A 21,253-nucleotide genomic window follows, 5' to 3' on the forward strand; every position below is an offset into this window, starting at 1 on the left:
AAACAAACAAAAAACTTAAGAAAACTTTGAAAATTACCTCCTAATTTTCCTCTGATGACATCCAAGGCTTCCTGGTATTTTCCCAAACGTTCCAGGATCATATAGTAAAGTTCAACCTTACAGAAAAAACAAAGAAGTGCAATAATTGAAACTTTTCAATAATAAAAAGATTAGTCATTTGTATGTTTTTAAAAAGTTATCTAATAGAGAAGAACACTATATCTTCACATGAGATGAAACTAACAGTGAGAATGAGACAGTAGTATCTCCTCTATCTGCATCTATCTCAGCAGACAGCACTTGCTGGAAAAATGCTAGAGACAGCTCACTTCATTTTACCTAAGCCAGGGGCTTGCAAAGCTTCACATTTATACAAAAGGCAAGAGTGACGACCCAGTTCTCTAAATGGAATAAAGCAACAGTTTGCAATACTGTAACAATATCAGAATCATGCAAATACAAAAGTGGGGCTTAAATTACTCACTTCAGCCTCTGCTTCTATCTTGTCCTCTTTCACCATTTTTTCTACCATTCTTTCAGCGAGGGGCAGGAACATCGTTTTTGAGAGGTTTTCATCCTGTGCTGATATAGACTGGAGGAGAAAAGATAAACATTTCACTCTAATTTCCCCCGTTTGCATTATTTATAGTATTACCATGCAGACCATTATTGTGACTCCAGCACATAATTATCAATCCACTATGTCAAATATCAGACCTAATTTGAACTTGCCAAGATGTATTAGACAGTGGTTTACTTTACAAGAGATTTCTTTACTAAAGAGTCATTATCCTATGCATTCTTGAAATGCAGTTTCCACATTATGATATAACTTTTAAATAGGTCATTCATACATTTTTCTAGAAATATGTTAAGAAGGTGTATGTCTATACTGTTTATTATATATAGAGTACTAGGTATCTGAAGAGAAAATCCTTTCAGATGTCTTCTTGAGATCTTCACATATTAAAAGAGGAATGCCAATTCTATTTACAGTACTGCTTACTATTAGCTAATTATCTTAGAATGATAATTAAAATGAATGCATGATATTAATCATTTTAAAATCACCAAAGACTCTGCTCAGAGCTCATTTACCCCTGTGAACAACCTTTCAAGGTAGCTATCCTGCCTATTTTATAGGTAAGCTAAGGCTAGAAGATTCCCCAACAGCTCTCCAAGACGTGGTGAAGTCAATATTTGAAAGCAGACCAGTCTGAACCCAGAGCCTCTCTGTTCTTAACTGCTACACTTTAATTCCTTCCTCCCCATACTCTCCTACACAGTATCCCATTTTAGTCCTTACAGTTGCTCTGGGAGATGAGCATCTCCATTCTGCAAAAGAGCAAACTGAGGCTCAGAAAGCCAAAGTGATAAAACAAGGACACTCAGTTCAATAACCTTGTTCACTAACCAACAATATTGTCTTATCTTAAAGATAAACCTCAAGTCAAAATATCAAACATTTTAAGGCTCATACTTGATCAAATAACCCATAATGGATCTAAGATCCAGGGAAAATATACTTTGTGCTACACACAAATAAACCGACATACCAACTCATAAAGAATACCAAATCTCCCCAGTTCAAAAAAATCAACTGACAATATGTTAAGTCTCTGACACATGCTGCAACACGTTACTCAAGATGTTCAAAGGACACATTAAGGACAGTAACTATACACAAAAACAAAAATCTCAATCCCATTCTGAATGCCATACTCACTTGCATAATTAAGCTCATCACAGACCAAAAGTAGTAAGGGTTTTTGGGGACAATCTTGTATAGAGCCATGCCAGCCTGAAAGACAGAGAGCCATAAACACTTAATTTAGAAAGCACCATACAGAGGGCAGTTAATGACCGAGATATGTGCCAAGAAGTTTTCTAGAAGAATAGCAACACGTTTAAATATCCCAGTTACTGTCAAGTGCCTAGTGACTTGATGAATATTCTCTATCGGGTAACAGTAGAGGCAAATCACAAAGGTGAATTTTTACATCAGGAATGATACTTCACCTTTTGAATCAGATTCTCTCAAACTGAAGCCCTGTATTTCTAGAAAATACTGCAATCCAATATAGTTCTGGTAAACTACCAAACACAAAATTTGGCTTATGAACGTACATCAATAAATAACTTTACTGAAGACACTGCACTAATTATAGTAAAAACAAATAAATGCAGAAATCCAGACAGGGTATTTAAACTTCAAAATTAGGTAAGATTACTATGACATAATGCAAAAAATAATTCTTAGATGAGGAAAATATTCAGGTTCTGTCAAGATACCATTAATTAGAATTGAACCCTTTCATTGTGAAATGTATAATATGCAAATACTTAAAAGCAGGAACATGGCAAGAAGGCGCAAAGGAGATCTATTCACGTACACCTGAGAATCTGTCCATAAATAGCCAACAAGTAATCAACGCTAAGAACTCTGTTAGCTAATTAACACAGTTACTATTTTATTTTTTAATCTTTTGCCTATCTTCAATCCACTTGAAAAATACATGGAGCCCCTCATTAAGTGAAAGGAACCATCTATCCCTGCCAAGGATACAAAGATTGAGTCCCAATCCTCAAGGCACTTAAAAGCTAGGGAAACAGGTAAGACAAATATTCGAACAACTAAAATATACTTGGCAACAAAAATAAATGCCCTATACAAAAACACCATACTAAGGTGTTTCCAAGGAGGGCAAGGTTAATAAGTTTGTTTATTCCTTCCTTTTTCTTTTTTTAAGGAAAGGTAGGGAAGAGAACTTTATCAATAGAGCCTTCTCCAAAGTAGCAAGCAGTCTTTCAGAAGGACTCTGAAAGTCAAACAGAATGCCTACAGGCAAAGATGGCGGGGGGTAAGAATACATACACAAATACAATTATTTAGGGTCAATGGATAAGTGAGTGAATCAATTCTAATTAGGAGCAAAATGAGTAACCGAACAAAAACATTAAAAAAAGAAAAGACCTGTTGAGAAGAACAAGTAGAACATCTGGCTGAAACAAAAAATTAAGAGCAGTAACAGAAAAAAGGGCGAAAAGAAAAGACAGAGGTACTTTTGTTATAAGTCATTCAAAAAGGAGTCTATATGGAGTAAAGAAGTGATATGTATGTATCTATACTCTTCTAGGAAGAATATTTTAGCAGTACTGTGAAGAAAGAAAACAGGAAGAAAGAGGTGAGGCAATGAAGAAGCTAACCAGGATAAGGTAGATCAAATAGAAAGAGACCTCAAAGACACTGGAGGTAGAATCAAGATGATCTAGACACAAAATAGGCACACAGGATAAGTAAGGAGAGTCTAAGATGGCTTGAGGTTCCTGCTTCTAACATCAAACTCTGGAGAAATGGAATGGAAAGTGTTAGAAAATCAGTTTTACTTGATAACTTGAGGGAAAGAAAGCATTTTTATAATGACATACAGAAATAAAAAGGAATAGAATATAAACTTACCATGATTTTTTAATATAAAAAATAAGAAAAATTTCATGCCCACACCCTATCTTGCAGATGTTAACATTCTGCTGCTATAGAAAACCTCTGACCAGAGACAAGTTTGAAAAACATGGCTGCAAACAGGAATATCACTTACAAAAAAAGGAAAGTCTAATCACCATATGAATGACTAGCAACTGTTTACTCAAGATGGTTTTAAATACTTCCTGCCAGAGATGTCATATGAGGCAAACATCCTCAAATTTTCTGATTCCCTGGCTTCCCTTCCTCCTACCTCCACCAATTTATGCAAATCACCCATTTATTTAACAAATATTTATCCTGCAAATGCTATTCTAGGAACTGAAGATTCAGCAGTGAACAAAACAAAAGCCCTCACCTTCATGAAGCATAACATGTAATTTACAGAATACCTATTACACTAGACTGACATACTCCTTTCAGAAGAAATATATATATAAGCTAAGAACTGTAACTACCTTCAGAGCAACAAAGGCAGAATAAAAATTAGACATTCCATTCTAAAACATTAACACTAGAGTGCTCCATTCTTCCAATGCACTAGAATAAAATAATGTAAAAGCATGCTATGGGTAAAACACATTGGAAAACCTGTTAAGTCACATCAGTGCAATGTTTCCAAAAAGCAACACGCAAAATTGTATATATCTCTGGCAACATGTAAAGTTAAACCATACGTAAACAAAATCTGTTCAAGTGGCAGATTATTTTTTCCCTTTTTTCAAAATTTACCCTAGTATTGCTATTGCATGAAGTTGTACTTTTTGTTATTTTATAAGTATGTGTATATATATATTTCAAAAATATATTTTGTGGGATCATAAAACTAACACATGCTTTTTAAAAAAAGGAAAGAAAAGAAATTAAGATAGAAGGTATCCTTAGCCCTATCTCCTGGTAACATTTCAGTACATATACTTAGAGATACACCCTTTATTAAGGAGGCGCGGATGTGAGGGGAGTAGAAGGCCACTTTCCAACCTGCTCTTCGCAAGTAACGTATACTGGGAACATCTTTCTAGGTCAACAGATAAAGACAAACTTGGGAGGGGATGGGGTGCTGCATTTTTTCCTACAATATAGGTGAACTGTAATTTCTTTAACTATGTCCATAAATGTACATTTAATATATTTTGCTGAAAACATATTCCTAGAAAGAAAAATGATACTAAATATTTATATGTATATACATATTAGTGTTGTCAATTTAAAAAAATATACTCATTTTACATTAAGAGAAAAGTTATAATCTCTGCATACTATTCCTGAGAATATACCGCAACAGTAAATAATAATGATAAAAATCTCTTTAAATAATTATATTTGGGTCAAAAAAAATTATTCCAATTTTAAAACTTGCATAAGCAAATACAAAGATTGATTTTAAAGAGAAAGGATTTATCTAATATAGTATCTTCCACCCTCCCTGCTTTATTAGGTATTTCAAGTAAACGAGACAAAACAAAAACCCATGTACAAAAGGTTTGCCCTAAGACATTATACCCACAAAGCATTTCTTTAAAAAAAATTCTAGCTTGACATCATAACCCTTTATGAGATTTACAGTGCAAACTGCATTTCTCTGGGATGCCAGCTTTACCCACCTATTAGTGCAAATGTAGCTCCTTCACGTGTATACAAGGAACACCTAAAATGTGCTACATGGCAGATAAGCTACATCCAGCAAAAAAAAAAAAAAAAAGTATCCTACGGTGGGTGGGAAGGGACTGGGATTTCAAAATGTAGAACAGATAAAGAAGATTGTACTGTGTAGCACAGGGAAATATATACAGGATCTTGTGGTGGCTCACAGCAAAAGAGAATGTGACAATGAATGTATGTATGTTCATATATAACTGAAAAATTGTGCTCTACACTGGAATTTGACACAACATTGTAAAATGACTATAACTCAATAAAAAAAAAGTTTAAAAAAAATCCCAAGCAATAGGGATTTCCCCCACCCTTATTTAAAAATCTCAGCAGGCTATATATAAACAGTTAATAATAAACAAAATAGATGTAAGCTTTTAAAGTTAATTTTTCTATTGTCTGTTCATTTTTTGCTCTGGGATTTCTGCCCATTTTCTGAAAATACAGCAGCAATCTGATTCAGTGGGATGATTTGAAGCTGACTTACCAGAACCGAACCAAACATACCTTCAGGCCACAAAAGAAGAAAAATCAAATTTCCGAAATAGAACATTTAAAGAACTTGAACTGTTTATCTTTAAAACACAAAGAAAATAACTGGATCGCCACACACAAATACACAGATTCAATTCTACACACACATATGCAAACACACACATGCAGACACACATACCACCATAGTCAAATCACATTAAAAAGGCTTTAACAGAAAATCCCACAGCCGGGAGGTTTGGGGATCAAGTTACCTGCTGCATCTTCTTGTACTCGCCCACTCTGGCATAGGCCATGAAGAGGTGAGAGTGATACTCCTCACTGTTGGGAACTTTCTTCACAGCTGCCTCATAAAGTTTTGTGACTAACTCCGCTAAGACAAAGAGAAATAGGATTTTCTCTAATTATTGAAGTAAAACAAATCTTAACAGCATATAATTTTTTTTCCTATTTGGAGGAAATAGGTGTCTCCTATCATCAAGGAAGAAGACAGTATTTGCTTTGCCTCATCTGATCATTACTCTTCTCTTGCTTAGGTGTTACTCGATGAAGCACAGAATAGGTCATACCTCCCCTTCACATTTACAACGTACAAGACCTTCTAGGATCTATCCAGCCTCTGTCTTCTTCCGAACTCCCCACAGCATTTTATGCTCCAGCCACATCAAACTGTAGTTCCACTAGATTCCCAGTGATGTATGCCTTTACAGTGCTCCCTCTGCCTGGTTCCCTCTTCCCTCTCTTTTCTACTTAGTGAACATCATCCAAGACCCAGTTCAAATGTAATCCTTCCCTGAACACCATCTCTGCTCCTCCACCCTAGTCTGATCACTGCTTCCTTCTGCCATCTTGAAATCTTTTAAGTAACTGTCTTATACAATTTATTAATACATAATGCAATATTGACCTATTTTTCCTTATAGACTATGAGTAACATGAGAGCAGAAAGAACACCCTTCATCTGTGACTTTGATATAATACTTGTCATATAGAAACATTCCACCAATACTTGTAGGATAGATAAATGATTCTTTTAAACACTGGGAGAGAATCCATATCCTAAATCAACATAATCCCTGAATAATCAGATATAATATCTCAAATCTTAAATTTTATCTTTTATAATAATGAAAAACAAAATTGAACTAAAAAATTACATTTTCTGCCCACTAGGTTGGCAAAAGTCTTATTTTATTTTTTCCAGTTTTATTGAGAAACAATTGACAAAAACTGTGTATATGAAGAAGGACAACGTGATGGTTTGATGAAAAAATTTTAAAGTCTAAGAATACCAACAACAAGGATGTGGAGCAATCAAAACTCTTACACACTGCTAGTAGGAGGGTAAATCTAGAAAACAAGTTGACATCATGTTTATCTCTAAGCTGAACTAGTATATACCTTATGACCCAGCACCTCCGCTCCTAGATTCTTATGTAGTCACTCAACGAAGTATTTTGTGGAAGTAAAAATGAATTAAGTACAACCACTTGGCTATTAGATGAAAAGTGCAAGTCACAGAATATATATAGAATGAATTTATTTATATTAAGTTCAAAAATAAGCAAAACTAATAATATTACTTAGAAAAACAAAAGTGATAAAGATTTAAAGAAAAGCAAGAGAATTATTCAAGAAATGCAAATAAAAACTACAATGAGGTTATCACCTCACACCTGTCAGAATGGCCATCATTAAGAAGTCCACAGATAATAAATGCTGGAGAGGATGTCAAGAAAAGGGACCCCTCCTACACTGTTGGTGGGAATGTAGTTTCGTGCAGCCACTATGGAAAACTGTATAGCGATTCCTCAAAAATCTAAAAATAGACTTACCATATGATCCAGCAATCTCCCTCCTGGGCATATACCCAGAGAAAACTCTAATTCAAAAAGATACATGCAATGTTCACAGCAGTACTATTTACAATAGCCAAGACATGGAAGCAACCTAAATATCCTTTGACAGATGACTGGACAAAGAAGTTGTGGTATATATAAAGAATGGAATACTACTCAGCCATAAAAAAGAATAAAATAACACCATTTGCAGCAACATAGATGGACCTGGAGATTATCATACTAAGTGAAGCCAGAAAGAGAAAGAAAAATACCATATGGTATCACCCATATATGGATACTAAAAAAATGATACAAATGAACTTATTTACAAATCAGAAATAGACTCACAGACATAGAAAACAAACTTATGGTTACCAAGATTGAAAGAGGGGGCTGGAAGGATAAATTCGGTGTTTGGGATTTGCATATACTAACTACTACATATAAAAGAGATAAACAACAAGGTCCTAGTGTACAGCACAGGGAACCACATTCAATATCTTGTTATAGCCTATAATGAAAAAGAATATGAAAAGGAATATATATATGTATAACTGAATTACTATGCTGTACATCAGAAATTAACACAACATTGCAAACCAACTATACTTCAATTTAAAAAATTAAATAAAACAAAGAAAAGCAAGAGAATAAAAAATACTCAGGTTAACAAGTATCTCTTAAGAAGTACAGGGAGAAATGAGAACAAGGAAGAAAACACAGGAAGCCTTCTTAGTACAGGCAAACCTTGCTTTACTGCACTTCGCTTTATTGTGCTTTGCAGATACTGTGTTTTTGAAGGTTTGTGGCATCCTGAGTCTAAGCCAAGCCTATCGGCACCATTTTTCCAACAGCATGTGCTCACTTTGTATCTGTTACATTTTGGTAATTCTCATGATATTTCAAATTTTTCATTATTATATAAGAACTCAAACTTAATAAAAAAAAAAAAAAGTATGTGTTCTGACAGCTCCACTAACCGGCCATTTCCCTGTCTCTCTCCCTCTCCTCCAGCCTCCCTATTCCTTAAGACACAATATTGAAAGTAGGCCAGTTAATAAACCTACAATGGCTTCTAAGTATTCAAGTAAAAGTTAAAGTCACAGGTCTGACATTTTAAATCAAAAGCTACAAATAATTAAACAGGGTGAAGAAGGCATGTTTAAAGCCAAGATAGGCCAAAAGCTAGGCCTCTAGTTAGCCAAGTTGTAAATGCAAAGGAAAAATTCTTGAAGGAAATTGAAAGTACTACTTCAGTGAACACACAAATGATAAAAAAGTGAAACAGCCTTATTACAGATATAGAGAAGTTTGAGTGGTCTGGAAAGATCAAACCGCCCACAATATTCCCTTAAGCCAAAGCCTAACCCAGAGCAAGACCCTAATTGTCAATTCCATGAAGGCTGAGAGAAGTGAGGAGCTGTAGAAGAAAAGTTTGAAGCTAGCAGAGGTTGGCTTATGAGGTTTAATAAGAAGCCATCTCTATAACAGCGAAGTGCAAGGCAAAGCATCAAGTGCAGATGGAGAAGCTGTAGCAAGTTAGCCAGAAGATCTAGCTAAGATAATTAATAAATGTGGCTACACTAAACAACAGATTTTCAATGTAGATGAAACAATGTTAAACAATGTAAGAAGATACTTCCTAGGAGTTTCATAGCTAGAGAAGTCAATTCCTGGCTTCAAAGCTCAAAAGACAGGCTGACTCTCTTGTTAGGGGCTAATGCAGCTGGTGACTTGAAGTTGAAGCCAGTCGTCATTTACCATTCTGAAAATCCTAAGGCCCTAAGGCCCTATGGCCCTGTGATATGATTCTTAAGAATTATGCTCAATCCACTCAGCCTGTGCTCTATAAGTGGAATAACAAAGCAAACAAATAACAAATAAAAATAACAAAATGACAGCACATCTGTTTGACACCATGGTTTACTAAATGTTTTAAGCCCACTGTTGAGAACTACTGCTCAGGAAAGATTCCTTTCAAATATTACCACTCATTGACAATGTACCGGGTCACCCAAGAGCCCTGATGGAGATGCACAACGAGATTAATGTTGTCTTCATGCCTGATAACACAACACCCATTCTGCAGCCCACGGATCTAACTTTGACTTTCAAGTCTTTAAGAAATACATTTCCCAGGCAAGAGGGTATAGCTCAAGTGGTAGAGCGTATGCTTAGCATGCATGAGGTCCAGGGTTCAATCCCCAGTACCTCCTCTAAGAATAAATAAATAAATCTAACTATCTTCCCCCACAAAAAAAAAAAAAAAGAAATACATTTCCCTTTGGAAGCAGCAATACATCCGTAACATGCTACATTAAAAAAGGAATTCTCAGGGCTGCCAACTTTACGGTAGAGACTGAGTAGCAGTATATTTCTCCTACATTAAAAAATAAAACAAACAAAAAGATTTCATAAGGCTATAGCTGTCATACATAGTGATTCCTCTGATGGATCTGAGCAAAGCAAATTGAAAACTTTTTGGAAAGGTTCACCATTCTATACGCCATTAAGAATATTTGTGATTTATGGGAAGAGGTCAAAATATCAATATTAACAGGAGTTTGAGAGAAATTGATTCCGTCTCTCATGGATGACTTTGAGGAGTTCAAGACTTCAGAGGAGAAAGTCACTGAAGATGTGGTGGAAATAGCAAGAGAGCTAGAATTAAAGGTGGTGCCTGAAGATGGGACTGACTTGCTGCAATCTCATGATAAAATTTGAACAGATGAGAAGTTGCTTCTTATGGATGAACAAAGTGATTTATTGACATGGAATCTACTCCTGGTGAAGATGCAGTGTAGATTGTTCACATGACAACAAAGGACCTAGTATATCATATAAACTCAGTTGATAAAGCAGCAGGGTTTGAGAGAATTGACTCCAATTTTGAAACAAGTTCTACTGTGGGTGAAATGCTATCAAAGAGCATTACATGCTTTGCTACAGAGAAACTTTTCATGAAAGGAAGAGCCAATTGATGCAGCAAACTTTACTGTTGTCTTATTTTAAGAAACTGCCACAGCCACTACCCCCTAATCAACCAGCAGCCATCAACATCAAGGCAAGACCCTCCACCAGCAAAAAGATTATGACTCATGAAGGCTAAGATGATGGTTACCATTTTTTTAGCAATCAAGTATTTTTAAATTAAGATATATACATTCTTTTTTTAGCCATAATACTACTACACACTTAACAAATTACCGTATAGTGTAAATATAACTTTTACAAGCAATGGGAAGCCAAAAAATTAGTTTGACTCACTTAATTGCAATATTTGCTTTATTTTGGTGGTTTAGCCAAACCCACAATATCTCCAAGACATGCCTGTATGATAATGTTATATTTCTTAACTTGAGTGGTAGGTTTATGAATGTTCATTTATTCCACATCAAATGTTCTAATGTGTTACATAAAATATATTATTCTATAATATATATTATTAAAAATATGTATTTCATAATAAACATTTAAGAAATTAACAATAAAAAACTTTATTTACAGATGAAACTGTAAATAGACTATCCAGAATATGCTTAGAAATAATCTGGCAGGCAGAGGGGTATACATTAAATTGACAATGGGTCAATAACTGCTGACGGTGGGTAATGGGTACAATGGGATTTATTATACTATTCTCTGTTTTTGTCTATGGCTAAAATTTTCCATATTAAAAAGTGGGGGGAAAGGCAACACTTTCATTTAGCAAATCAAAATGTCATAAATGAAATTCAAGTCCTCATTCCATTTCAAGGATCCAAGTATATGTAAAATATTCTTTCTGTCTACAGTCTTTGCAAGCCATGGTTAATGCATTATTTCACTTGTTGCCATGCACTCAAATCATGAGTGAAAAGTAAATCAGACAAATAGACAAGCCAATTAGAAATATCCAAAAAATTAAGCTCAGGTTTAAAAACAATGAAAAGAGAAACATACGTCGATGCATCTCCCGGTAAAGAATAGTCAGTGCCTGCAGTGAGTTATCATCTGTGGGTTCAAGAGCTGCCACCTCCTGTGCCAAGATGAAGGCCTCCTCTTGCTTTCCAGTTCTCTGTAAACCAATTGCCTTTAAAACCTGATAGAAAGAAAAGACAAATCAGTTTTTAAAAGAAAAGGAAATATGGACCAAAGAAAGCCAATTAGAAAACACTAGATAAGTTGTAAGGTATGCCAAGGTTGTGAATCAACTAAACCATATTACTAAAAATATCAGCGAATAAAGACTCTTTTCTACTTCAGTCAAATTAAGAATGCACAAAAACAAAACAAAACAAACAAAAAAAAAGAATGCACAAAACAGAAAGAATGCACAACATTGCTTAATTCAAAGAGTTAAATTTAACTCTGTGAAAATAAAATATTTAAATTAGGTAAGTCATGTCCAAAGAAGTAAGCAGTAGCTTTTATGTAAATACTATTTACGGCATTTAAGTGATCAGGAAAATAAGTAGCCTAAAAAATACTCTGAAAAAACAGATAGTCACCAAAAAGATTAATTAAAAATCTTTCCCTTTATAGACTGCAATATATAACACACCAAATATAAGTAACTCAAGGGCAAATGAGCTTACCTTAGCACAATGAAGATCCTTATGCTTTTTCAACAATTTATCTGCTTGCTGAATTGCCATTTTATTATTACCATTATCAAGATAATCTATGAAAACAGAAATTATGGCAGTTATTATATTCCTTCACCAACAAATATGAAAAATGCATAGGCTAGCATCAGATGTTTCAGAAAGAATCCTAATTCGGTATTAGAAGCATCATGGAGTTGATCTGAACTTTAAATGGCTAGTATGGTCCAGAATATAATCTTACATTCTTATCTCTCATTCAAAAGCAATATAATCCAGTTACACTAGTCCTTAACGAAGATTCAAGACCAAACATATTTAGATGATGGATGATATTAATATTTTTACCTATGGGAAACTAATGGGTTTAGTCACATAAAAAATTTTTTTTCAATTTTTAAAAAGAACCCTTTCTTATATTCAAGCTTCAAATTACCAAATGGACCATGTTCCTTCAATAAAATGTTTAATGAGTACTTGCTGTGCCACAGAGTTAAGAATAATTCATTGAAGAAAAAATAAGAGGATTTCCCCCATAAGAAGGGAATGGGGGTGGGGGATGAAGTCCAGCAGTATCAAGAATGAGCAAGGATGGGGGGAGGGTATAGGTCAGTGGTAGAGCGCATGCTTAGTATACACAAGGTCCTGGGTTCAATCCCCAATACCTTCCATAAAAATAAATCAGTTTATAAATAAACCTAATTACCCTCCCCTGACCCAGAAAAAAGAGTGGGCAAGGATATAGGGAAAACAGCACCAGCATACACTCTGGTTGAAATAGAAACGAGCACTGACTTTGAAGAAAACTCGACTTCTAGGTTCCCTATGCATCCATTCCAAATTTATAGCAAGTGAAGACTTGCTATAAAATTGTATTAAGGAAGAAAAGTAATCAACTATTATTCAAATTCTAAAAAAAAGGCAAAGATTCCAGATGAGAAGATCTAAAAGAAAATGAGCGGTGTTTTAAATGGGAAACAGTGGTAGCTGTCAATTCTAATTATAGAAAGATGACTAAACACAGGCCAGTCCACAACCTACTACCAGGTTCTTCTTTGCTCATCAAGGTCCCAAATCAGCACAGGGACATACAAAGCACAAACAACTCAAATTAATCTATTGACCAGATGCTGGTGAGAACATGTAGAAAGAGCAACTCTCATTCCCTGCTTATAGGAATACAAAATGGCACAGCCACTTTGGAAGACTGTTTGGCAGTTTCTTTAAAAACTAAACATACTCAGAGGGGAGGGTATAGCTTAAGTGGTAGAGTGCATGCTTACCATACACAGGGTCCTGGGTTCAATCCCCAGTACCTCCTCTAAAAATAAGTAAGTAAACCTAATTACCTTCAAGCCCTCCCAAAAAAACAAAAAACAAACAAACAAAAAGATTAAACATACTCTAACCATATGATCCAGCAATCTTGCTCCTTGTTATCAACCCGAATGAGTTGAAAACCTTTCACACAAAAAAAATCTGCACACAAATGTTTACAGCAGCTTTATTCATAATTGCCAAAGCTTGGAGGGAACCAAGATGTCCTTCAAAAGGAAAATGGATAAACAAACTGTGGTATATCCATCCATACACTGGAATATTATTCAGTGATAAAAAGAAATGAGCTATCAAGCCAACAAGAAAACATGGAGGAAACTTAAATGCATACTGCTAAGTGAAAGAAGCCAATCTGAGAAAGCTACATACTATATGATTCCAAGTGCATAACATTCTGGAAAGGCAAAAATTATAGGCACAGTAGAACAATCAGTATTTGCCAGAAGCTGGGGAAGGGATGAACAGGTGGAGAAAAGAGGACTTTTTAAGGCAGTGAAACTATTCTGTATGATACTCTAATGTGGATACATGTCATCAGATACTTGTCAAAACCCATTGAATGCATAACACAGAATCAACCTTCATGTAAACCAGTAAACTATGGAATTTAGTTAATAATAACATATCATATTGGCTCAGCAACTGTAACAAATGCACCACTGACGCAGATGTCAATAATAGGGGAAACATGGTGGGGAGGGGTGTAGCAACTCTTTCTATTTTCCATTTTGTAAACCTAACCTAAAACTGCTCTAAAAAATAAAGTCCATTTATTTAAAAATATGTATAATAAAAGCAAAGATTCATTTCTAGAAAAGTGAGAAGGGTTATATGTGGGAAATAGGGTGGTAGCTGTTGATTCGAAATATAGAAAGATGAATGAACACAGGCTAGTTCACAATCTACTACAACTACTGGTCCCTCTTTGCTCATCAAGGTCCCAAGTTAGCAACAGGGACAGAGGCAGCGCAGACAACTCAAAATGCTTTATGGCCCTGTCACACTATCATTTTACCTAATGGTTTCAATTTTTCTCCAATGAAAACTTTACCAAAACTTTTAACATACAGCCACATGGACACATGAGTTTCATCTCTTTAGTCTTTTTCAATGCACTGAATGTTGATGAGCACCAGTAAGGTTAGGTAAAAAGATTAAGAAAACTTACTCTGGAGGGAATCACAATCTAGAAGAGATCAATACTCAGGTAAAGAGACTGAAGACTCACAGAAATCTAAAAGCACACAGTCTTGGCCTGAACACCTAAATATCTGATACCAGTTTTCTTAAACTCTTAACTCACCTGATAGGCCATCATTTGTCCTTACAGAATATCTGACAGAGATATTTCAGCTCAATAAATGGTATCTTCTCTTCCTAAAACTTGGTGCTGATCTCATTCTGAGTGCATTCTAAGTTACTTCTGACTCAGTACTGTAAGACTGCAGGTTCACAGGACATATCCTGAAGTCTTCTCAAAGAGCAGTTATCTTTGATGAGACCTCAGCTCTGAGGCTCTGCCCATAAATACATCAGACCAAAGGTTAGGACAGTAAGGATATGTAACTTTTCCCTCTGTTGTTGACCAGGCTCTGATATACTGTACCCACACCCTCTTCTCTGGGAATGGTTTCCACAGATTCTGCTGAAGGGGTAGAACTGGATGAGCATGTCTAGACCATGAAACTGAAGCCCAGTGGAGTGGACCCTTGACCCAAGCTGGGTTAATCGAGTTTTTTCCTGGTAATCTGTAACTGCAACACTGAAATCCGGAGTCAGAAAGCTATGGAGAACCTCATTTGGAAGGCAATAAATATTTCCAGTCTGAGATGATCAGCGGCAGCTCCAGAATTTTCACTTGGAAGGAACCCTAAGGAATGCAAACTGGCTGATGGGGAGTGAAGAAAAGGAGTTATCTCTTGACTTTTCATTCACATAACAATTATGAAAGAATAAAGAATGTTAATTATCTTTATCAAAAAATTGGGGAAGAGGCAGTGCTGATTAAGCCTGGGGGGAGAGGCTAGTAACCTCCCCCTAATCTATCCCCTCAGCTTGGTGTGGCCACAAAACCAACATGTTGGGCCTGGGTAAACTGATGAATAAGTAGAAAAAGAAAAGAAAAAAAAAAAGAACAGCTTGAAGAACAAAGCAGAGAAAATAGACACACACAGATAAGAGCAGAGATGAGCATATGAGAAAGAAACTTCAGATCCTGACAGCTTTCCAGTTTCCATCAGGCCCTAGAACACTGCATTCCTGCCCTAAGCTCACACAAGGATTGATAAACAACCTCCCTTTACTTGAGTTACTGTCAATGGGTTTCTGTTCCTTGCACCCAAAAGAGTTTTAACTAAGATACCTCATCACATTCAGACCGCTGTCAGGCTCCCCTTTTCTGGATGGCTAGGTGACTATTGATTAATTGGTTGCTGAGTCTTTTGGGGAAAGTTTATTTCCATTTTATACAACTGACTCCATAATATAAATTATGTAGCCCTTGAAGAAAACAGGCTTTCTTTTTAAATTAGTTGATTTACAAGGTTGTGTTAGTTTCTGGTGTACAGCATAGTGATTCAGTTATACATATATTCTTTTTCATTATAGGTTATTACAAGCTATTGAATATAGATCCTGTAAGTTTGGTTTTTTAGTCTTTTTAAAACTTACTCAAGGGTAATTGTTCAATCATGAGGATTGGTATTGTTCCCTTAATAAGAGAGCAAGCCAAAATCAGCCATCCACAAACGTAGAAAACAATAAGATAATGATGTATCAGTTAAAACAGTGTTTTTCAAAGCATAGGTATCACTCCAACCAAAATGGTTTTAGGTGGTCCTTGCAGGCAGCACTATATAACACTCAATAGTGAGAAAGTTGATCTCTTTTCTAATATTTCCTTTATATTAAGGAGACAGTCTCAGTTTGGTTTTAGCCTATCACTTCTTTAATACTTGCTAGTGTCTATTTTTTTTTTTTAAACAGAGAAGGAACAGGTCTCAGAGTTTCACAACCATCAGAAACTAGTTCAGACTTTAATAATATTGTTTTGTTTTCAATGGAAGTACATCTTTTTATGGCTTTGTCTTCTCAGGGCAAGTAAGTTTTTCACTAATGGTAGGTTATTTTAAAATAAATTTAAGTTTAAAGGTAAACTTAGAGAAGAATATTAAGTTATAGTACAGATGATATTGTAATATAGCTAAATCGTAAGGCTGGGTAAAGGAATGATAGAAATTTGAGAAACACTGGGTTAAATCATTGGCAAGAAACTACCAAATTTGTTGAATGAATGAGCTAGCCAGCCACCTAGGTAACACTCCAACAAAAGTTCCTCTTCCCTGCAGATGCAGACAAGACAGCAGTAGGCCCTGACACATGCAGGCCTACTGTCTACTTGCCCTGTAAAGGGGCCTTGAGATTAATCTGTCCAATCATACTTAGGAATACTGAAAACAGGAAAGGGATCAGTCTTGGAAACAAAAAAGAAAGCCTTTAACTTGTATGTTCTCCCTTCTGCCTTCAAAGTCTCTGGAGCAGCTGAAATTGACAAACTGCACCGTTTCTACTTCCTACAAGGGCTTGGGAAACTACTATAGATATTGCTCCAATTAAGAAAAAGACTTGAATATTAAGATAGCTCCATTTTTAAATTACAATGTCCTTTGCTTAAAAATCCTAAATGCCTTGCTTTTACAAAGATGAAACATTAAATAAGCCTCTGTTAAATACCTAATATGTTCAAGATAGGGGGTGGTGGGGTTGAATTTTAAAAGTAATAATGCCTTCTAACAAGCCTTACATCCTACACTTGCCCGCTTTAAAACTATTTCCTCCACAGCATTCAGAGCTATCTTTTTAAAGTGCAAGCCTGATCATCCCACTCCCTGGTTAAATCTCTTCAGTGCTTCCCACAGTCTTTAAAACAAATTTCAAATCCTTAAATTGGCTTACAAAGTGGAGTCCCTCTGCCTCTACCTGTATAGCCTCATCTCAACCTTCTCTACATTCCAATCACACAAGTCTTTTCTTAGGTTCTCAAGTAGAACAAGCTCCTTTTTACATACTCTCTCTGTCCATCACTCCTCCTATCTCATTGCCTGACTAACCTCTTCTCTTCTTTCATGTCCAAAGTAAAATGTCACTTTCACAGAAAACTTTTTTCTTGAATTGTCTCCAACAATTGCGATGCCCATAGTGTATGGTCTCATGGCAGCCTGTACTTTTCCTTCAAAGCCCTTAACACAAATGTAATGATTATGCACACTATTGCTTTAAAAATCTCCTGAGACTACAAGCTCCCTGAAAGCAGAAACCATGTCTGTGCCGTCTGATACTCACTTATCCCCTGCATCTATCTACATTGTGCCAAGCACATATTAGGCCGTTAATAAATAAGTTGAATGGAGAAAGGAATGCATAAATGAACAAACTGTACAGGGAAAAAAATCTTCTAGAAACTCAGTTGTCTGTTAAGGAAATGAGAGATACATACATACAAAGTGACCATAACAGGAAGTTCCAAGATCCAGTCATTAGCGATGGCTTCCTGCTATAAAATTAAAATTTTCAAAGTCTTCTCAATTAATTTTTTAAATAAGAAAAAGAATGCACGTCATGGTAAAAAAAAAAAAATTCCAACAGTTCATACAAGTATAACATGAAAAGACTGTCTCTTAATCTTACCTTCTCCCACTACCCTCTAGTACTCATCCGAGAATTTCTGTGCATTAACATTTTCTTTTTACGTTCAAAATGTTTTTAGAATTTAAAAGTCTAAGTCAGAGCTTTTTAAATGGCCATCATTTCAGAACAGAAGAAATTAGGTTGTGCCAAGTGACTTTTCTACAGAAAAGCAAGATAATCTTCACTCAATGAGACACCCTACCACTCCTGGGGTGAAACAGGACAAGACTCGCTGAGCTAACACTGTCCAACAGAAGGCTCAGAGAATACATACTACACTCGATTGAATAGTTGAGAAGTTTTAATAATGAACTATAACAGAAAAATTACCTGGAGTTTGGCCAGGCATAGAAGGGAAATGTCCTAACTCACCAAAGAAGGGATTATCATTCAGGAAACATAACTGGGAAACACGTTACACATGATCCAGGCTAGAGCAAGACTGCAAGTCACTAAAACAAATTGGAACAAAGGATCTTGTGGCATAAAAGTAAACGCGTATGTTTGTGTGTATTCCAAAGACCATGGGAATATTTTTTCTTTGAAACTTCTCTATTTTTATTTTGCAATTCCTATATCCTATAAAAATTTATTATGCGCCATACTTGACCATCACTTCTACCCCTACCCTCTCCCTAACCACTAAAAATATTTTAAATTAATAATAATCGTAAAGAAAGCACTAGGGTTTACCAAGTCAGGTGAGAATACAAAATCTGTTCAGAATCACACAGCACAAGAGAATAATTTTCCCAAAAGAAGAATGAATAGTAAGGTAGGTGTTCTAGGAAAGTCAGGGTGGTTTTCAAAACCCAAAAATACAATATCCAAACTTAGCAATTTATGAGTAAGGAGATGTACTCTGAAGATGTTCAACTAATCAACTATTCCATACTTAGACACCAAAAATAGTTTCAACGCACCACAATTTCACAATTAATCACCCTGTCCACTTCAACAATATCAGCAAGAGCTGAGGTTATGGGCAAAGTTTCCAACAGCTGTAAAATCTTAAATCTTCGCAGCACAAATAATGCTGTACAAAGATAGTGATGCTGCTGAATCCATACTCAGTGAAGGGCTGAGCTCTCCAGCGAGAATGCTTGTGTTCAGATCCCAGCTCCACAATTTACTAGCTGCAACTCGGAGCAAGTTAAATCTCGGGCCTTCAGTTTACTATTATGGTCACAATAATCTTACCTACCTAGTAGGACAGTTAGCACACAAATAAGCCCTTGATCAATGCTGAGTGAGTGTTGTTGAACTTTTGGCTGGTGGGCAAGCACCACCATGCATGAGCTTGTTCATTTGTCAGCTAATGATGTCTAAATTCAAGTAACAATAGTGGGTTAGGGGTACTAATGTACTGAAACACAAAAGCAGAGGATGTCCCAAAGTCTAGAGGTCAAAAGTCAAAATTGTTGAAGTCAAGGACAGTCTTTCTTCTCCTATTCCTGCCAGTTTACATTAATCGCCTTGGAATTCCTAACAAAGTCTCTTCTAATCTTCTTCCCATGTAACTATAACAAAAGTTACATAATTCAAGCTTCAGTTTTGAGAATATGACCTGTCACTTCTGGCTAACATATTCTGATGTTTAGCAATGTGAAATGGACTATTTTTTTTAATTAAGTAATTCAAAACATTATTAATTCTTGAACTATGGGACACCAAAGGCATTTTTCTTTGGTCCTCGAAAACAATTTCAGAAATCCAATTATTCTTAAAAGTATTAAAACTTTTTAGTTAAAAAAGAAAAAAAAGAAAAAAAAAGAAAAAAAGTCTGCAGGCAAGTGCTGCAGAGAGCTGTAATGAGACACAAATTGTGAACCCTGGATTCAGTTCTTACCCTCAGTCACCCTTGTATATTTTATCTCTGCCCTTTGAAAATATACACTGGAGGGCATAAGAATATGAAGTCCTGGGAAAATGGAAATCAACCACTCACCACCTATGTGACCTTTGGCAAGTCAGTGTCTTCAGCTCAAAGGGAAGTGATATCTAGCACAGTGGTTAAAAGAGTAGGCCTGGGACAGTCTACAGGGGTTCAGATCCTAACTCCATGTTAGCTGAGTGACCTTAGAGAAATTACACAACATCAGTAAAGCCCCAGTTTCCTCACCTGTGGAAAGAAATGGCAAGAAGGGAGGAAGATAGGACTGGGGAAAACTATCCACCTCAGGAAAATGTGTGAAGATTAAATAATAATAAATATAAAGGGCCAAGGACAGTGACTGACATAATTAGCAGTCTATACACATTAGCTACTATTATTACTGCCCACCTCACAACCTTGTTGCTAGAATCAAGTGAGATATGAGACTAAAGCATCACACAAATTACAAAAAGCAGGACCAGTTGTACCAGAAACATAAAGTCACCCTCTTTAAAAAAAAAAAAAAAAGTTAAATCATCTCAGCCACGCAGAGATGCCTCCATTTAGCAGTATCCACACTATAAACACGAGGTCTAATTTTGCGAAAACCACTGACCTTGAAGCCTTCCTTATCAGGAATTGAGATAGTCCAAGACCATACAACCATCTAAGAGAAAAGGAAATACAAAAGGGACCACTATCCAATTACAGAACTGCTCTATTATTGAAGAGGTGTTTCCCCCTGACCCAAATATGTGATTTTTCACAACCTGGGTCGCAGAATGACGTCAAGGTCTTAAAGCCTGCAGGTTGAGATAAGCGTTACGGAGCGGGATCCACTTGGCACGCGTAAGGCAAACTGCAGGGAAAACCAGAGAAGCTGCAGAAAGGAAAAGCCCTGCCTGCCCCTCGACACGATTTATTACATATTATAGTCTATTTACCGCTATTTTGGTCCCAAGACAACCCCCCCCAACCCCCACGCCTCCCACGTGTGCCCAGAGCAGCTGTTCCACCACCAAGAGCTCTGGAATGAGCCTCAAATCCGGGCCTGCTCCTGACTCGATCTGGGTGACCTTGCGTCAGCCCCTTCCCCGCTCTGGACCTCTATTTCTCCACGTGCACCGAGCACAGTTAGTCAGACAACACTTTAGACCCCTTTCCCATAAGTAAAAAGTCTTTAGTGGGGAATTTTCCCCCAAGTAGGGCGTCCCAACCCCTTGCCGGAGCCAGCTTCCACCTGCGGGCAGACCTCGGATCTCCCTTGGTGTGGCCCCAACAACGCAGGCTGCGGGCA

General features: G+C 36.3%; 1 protein-coding gene and 1 non-coding gene across 4 annotated transcripts in view; one reads left to right on the forward strand and one right to left on the reverse strand.

Annotated features, from left to right (window-relative positions):
* The window catches only part of NAA25 (N-alpha-acetyltransferase 25, NatB auxiliary subunit), a 60,756-nt gene that overhangs the window by 39,077 nt on the left and 426 nt on the right, over positions 1 to 21,253 (reverse strand). For all 3 annotated transcript variants that reach the window (XM_045506336.2, XM_010969623.3, XM_045506335.2), the window contains exons 2-7: positions 12,048 to 12,133; positions 11,413 to 11,551; positions 5,884 to 6,002; positions 1,727 to 1,801; positions 485 to 592; positions 38 to 116 (exon numbers count right to left, since the gene is read on the reverse strand). In XM_045506336.2, the coding sequence (XP_045362292.2) occupies positions 38 to 116; positions 485 to 592; positions 1,727 to 1,801; positions 5,884 to 6,002; positions 11,413 to 11,551; positions 12,048 to 12,133 (606 nt within the window). The remainder of the gene's footprint in view (positions 1 to 37; positions 117 to 484; positions 593 to 1,726; positions 1,802 to 5,883; positions 6,003 to 11,412; positions 11,552 to 12,047; positions 12,134 to 21,253) is intronic.
* Positions 9,743 to 9,858, forward strand: LOC123612740 (small nucleolar RNA U109). The gene has a single exon (XR_006720031.1). It is a non-coding gene; the product is annotated as a small nucleolar RNA U109 (small nucleolar RNA).

The sequence above is a fragment of the Camelus bactrianus genome, chromosome 32 (assembly GCF_048773025.1).
Source record: "Camelus bactrianus isolate YW-2024 breed Bactrian camel chromosome 32, ASM4877302v1, whole genome shotgun sequence".
Classification (NCBI taxonomy): domain Eukaryota; kingdom Metazoa; phylum Chordata; class Mammalia; order Artiodactyla; family Camelidae; genus Camelus; species Camelus bactrianus.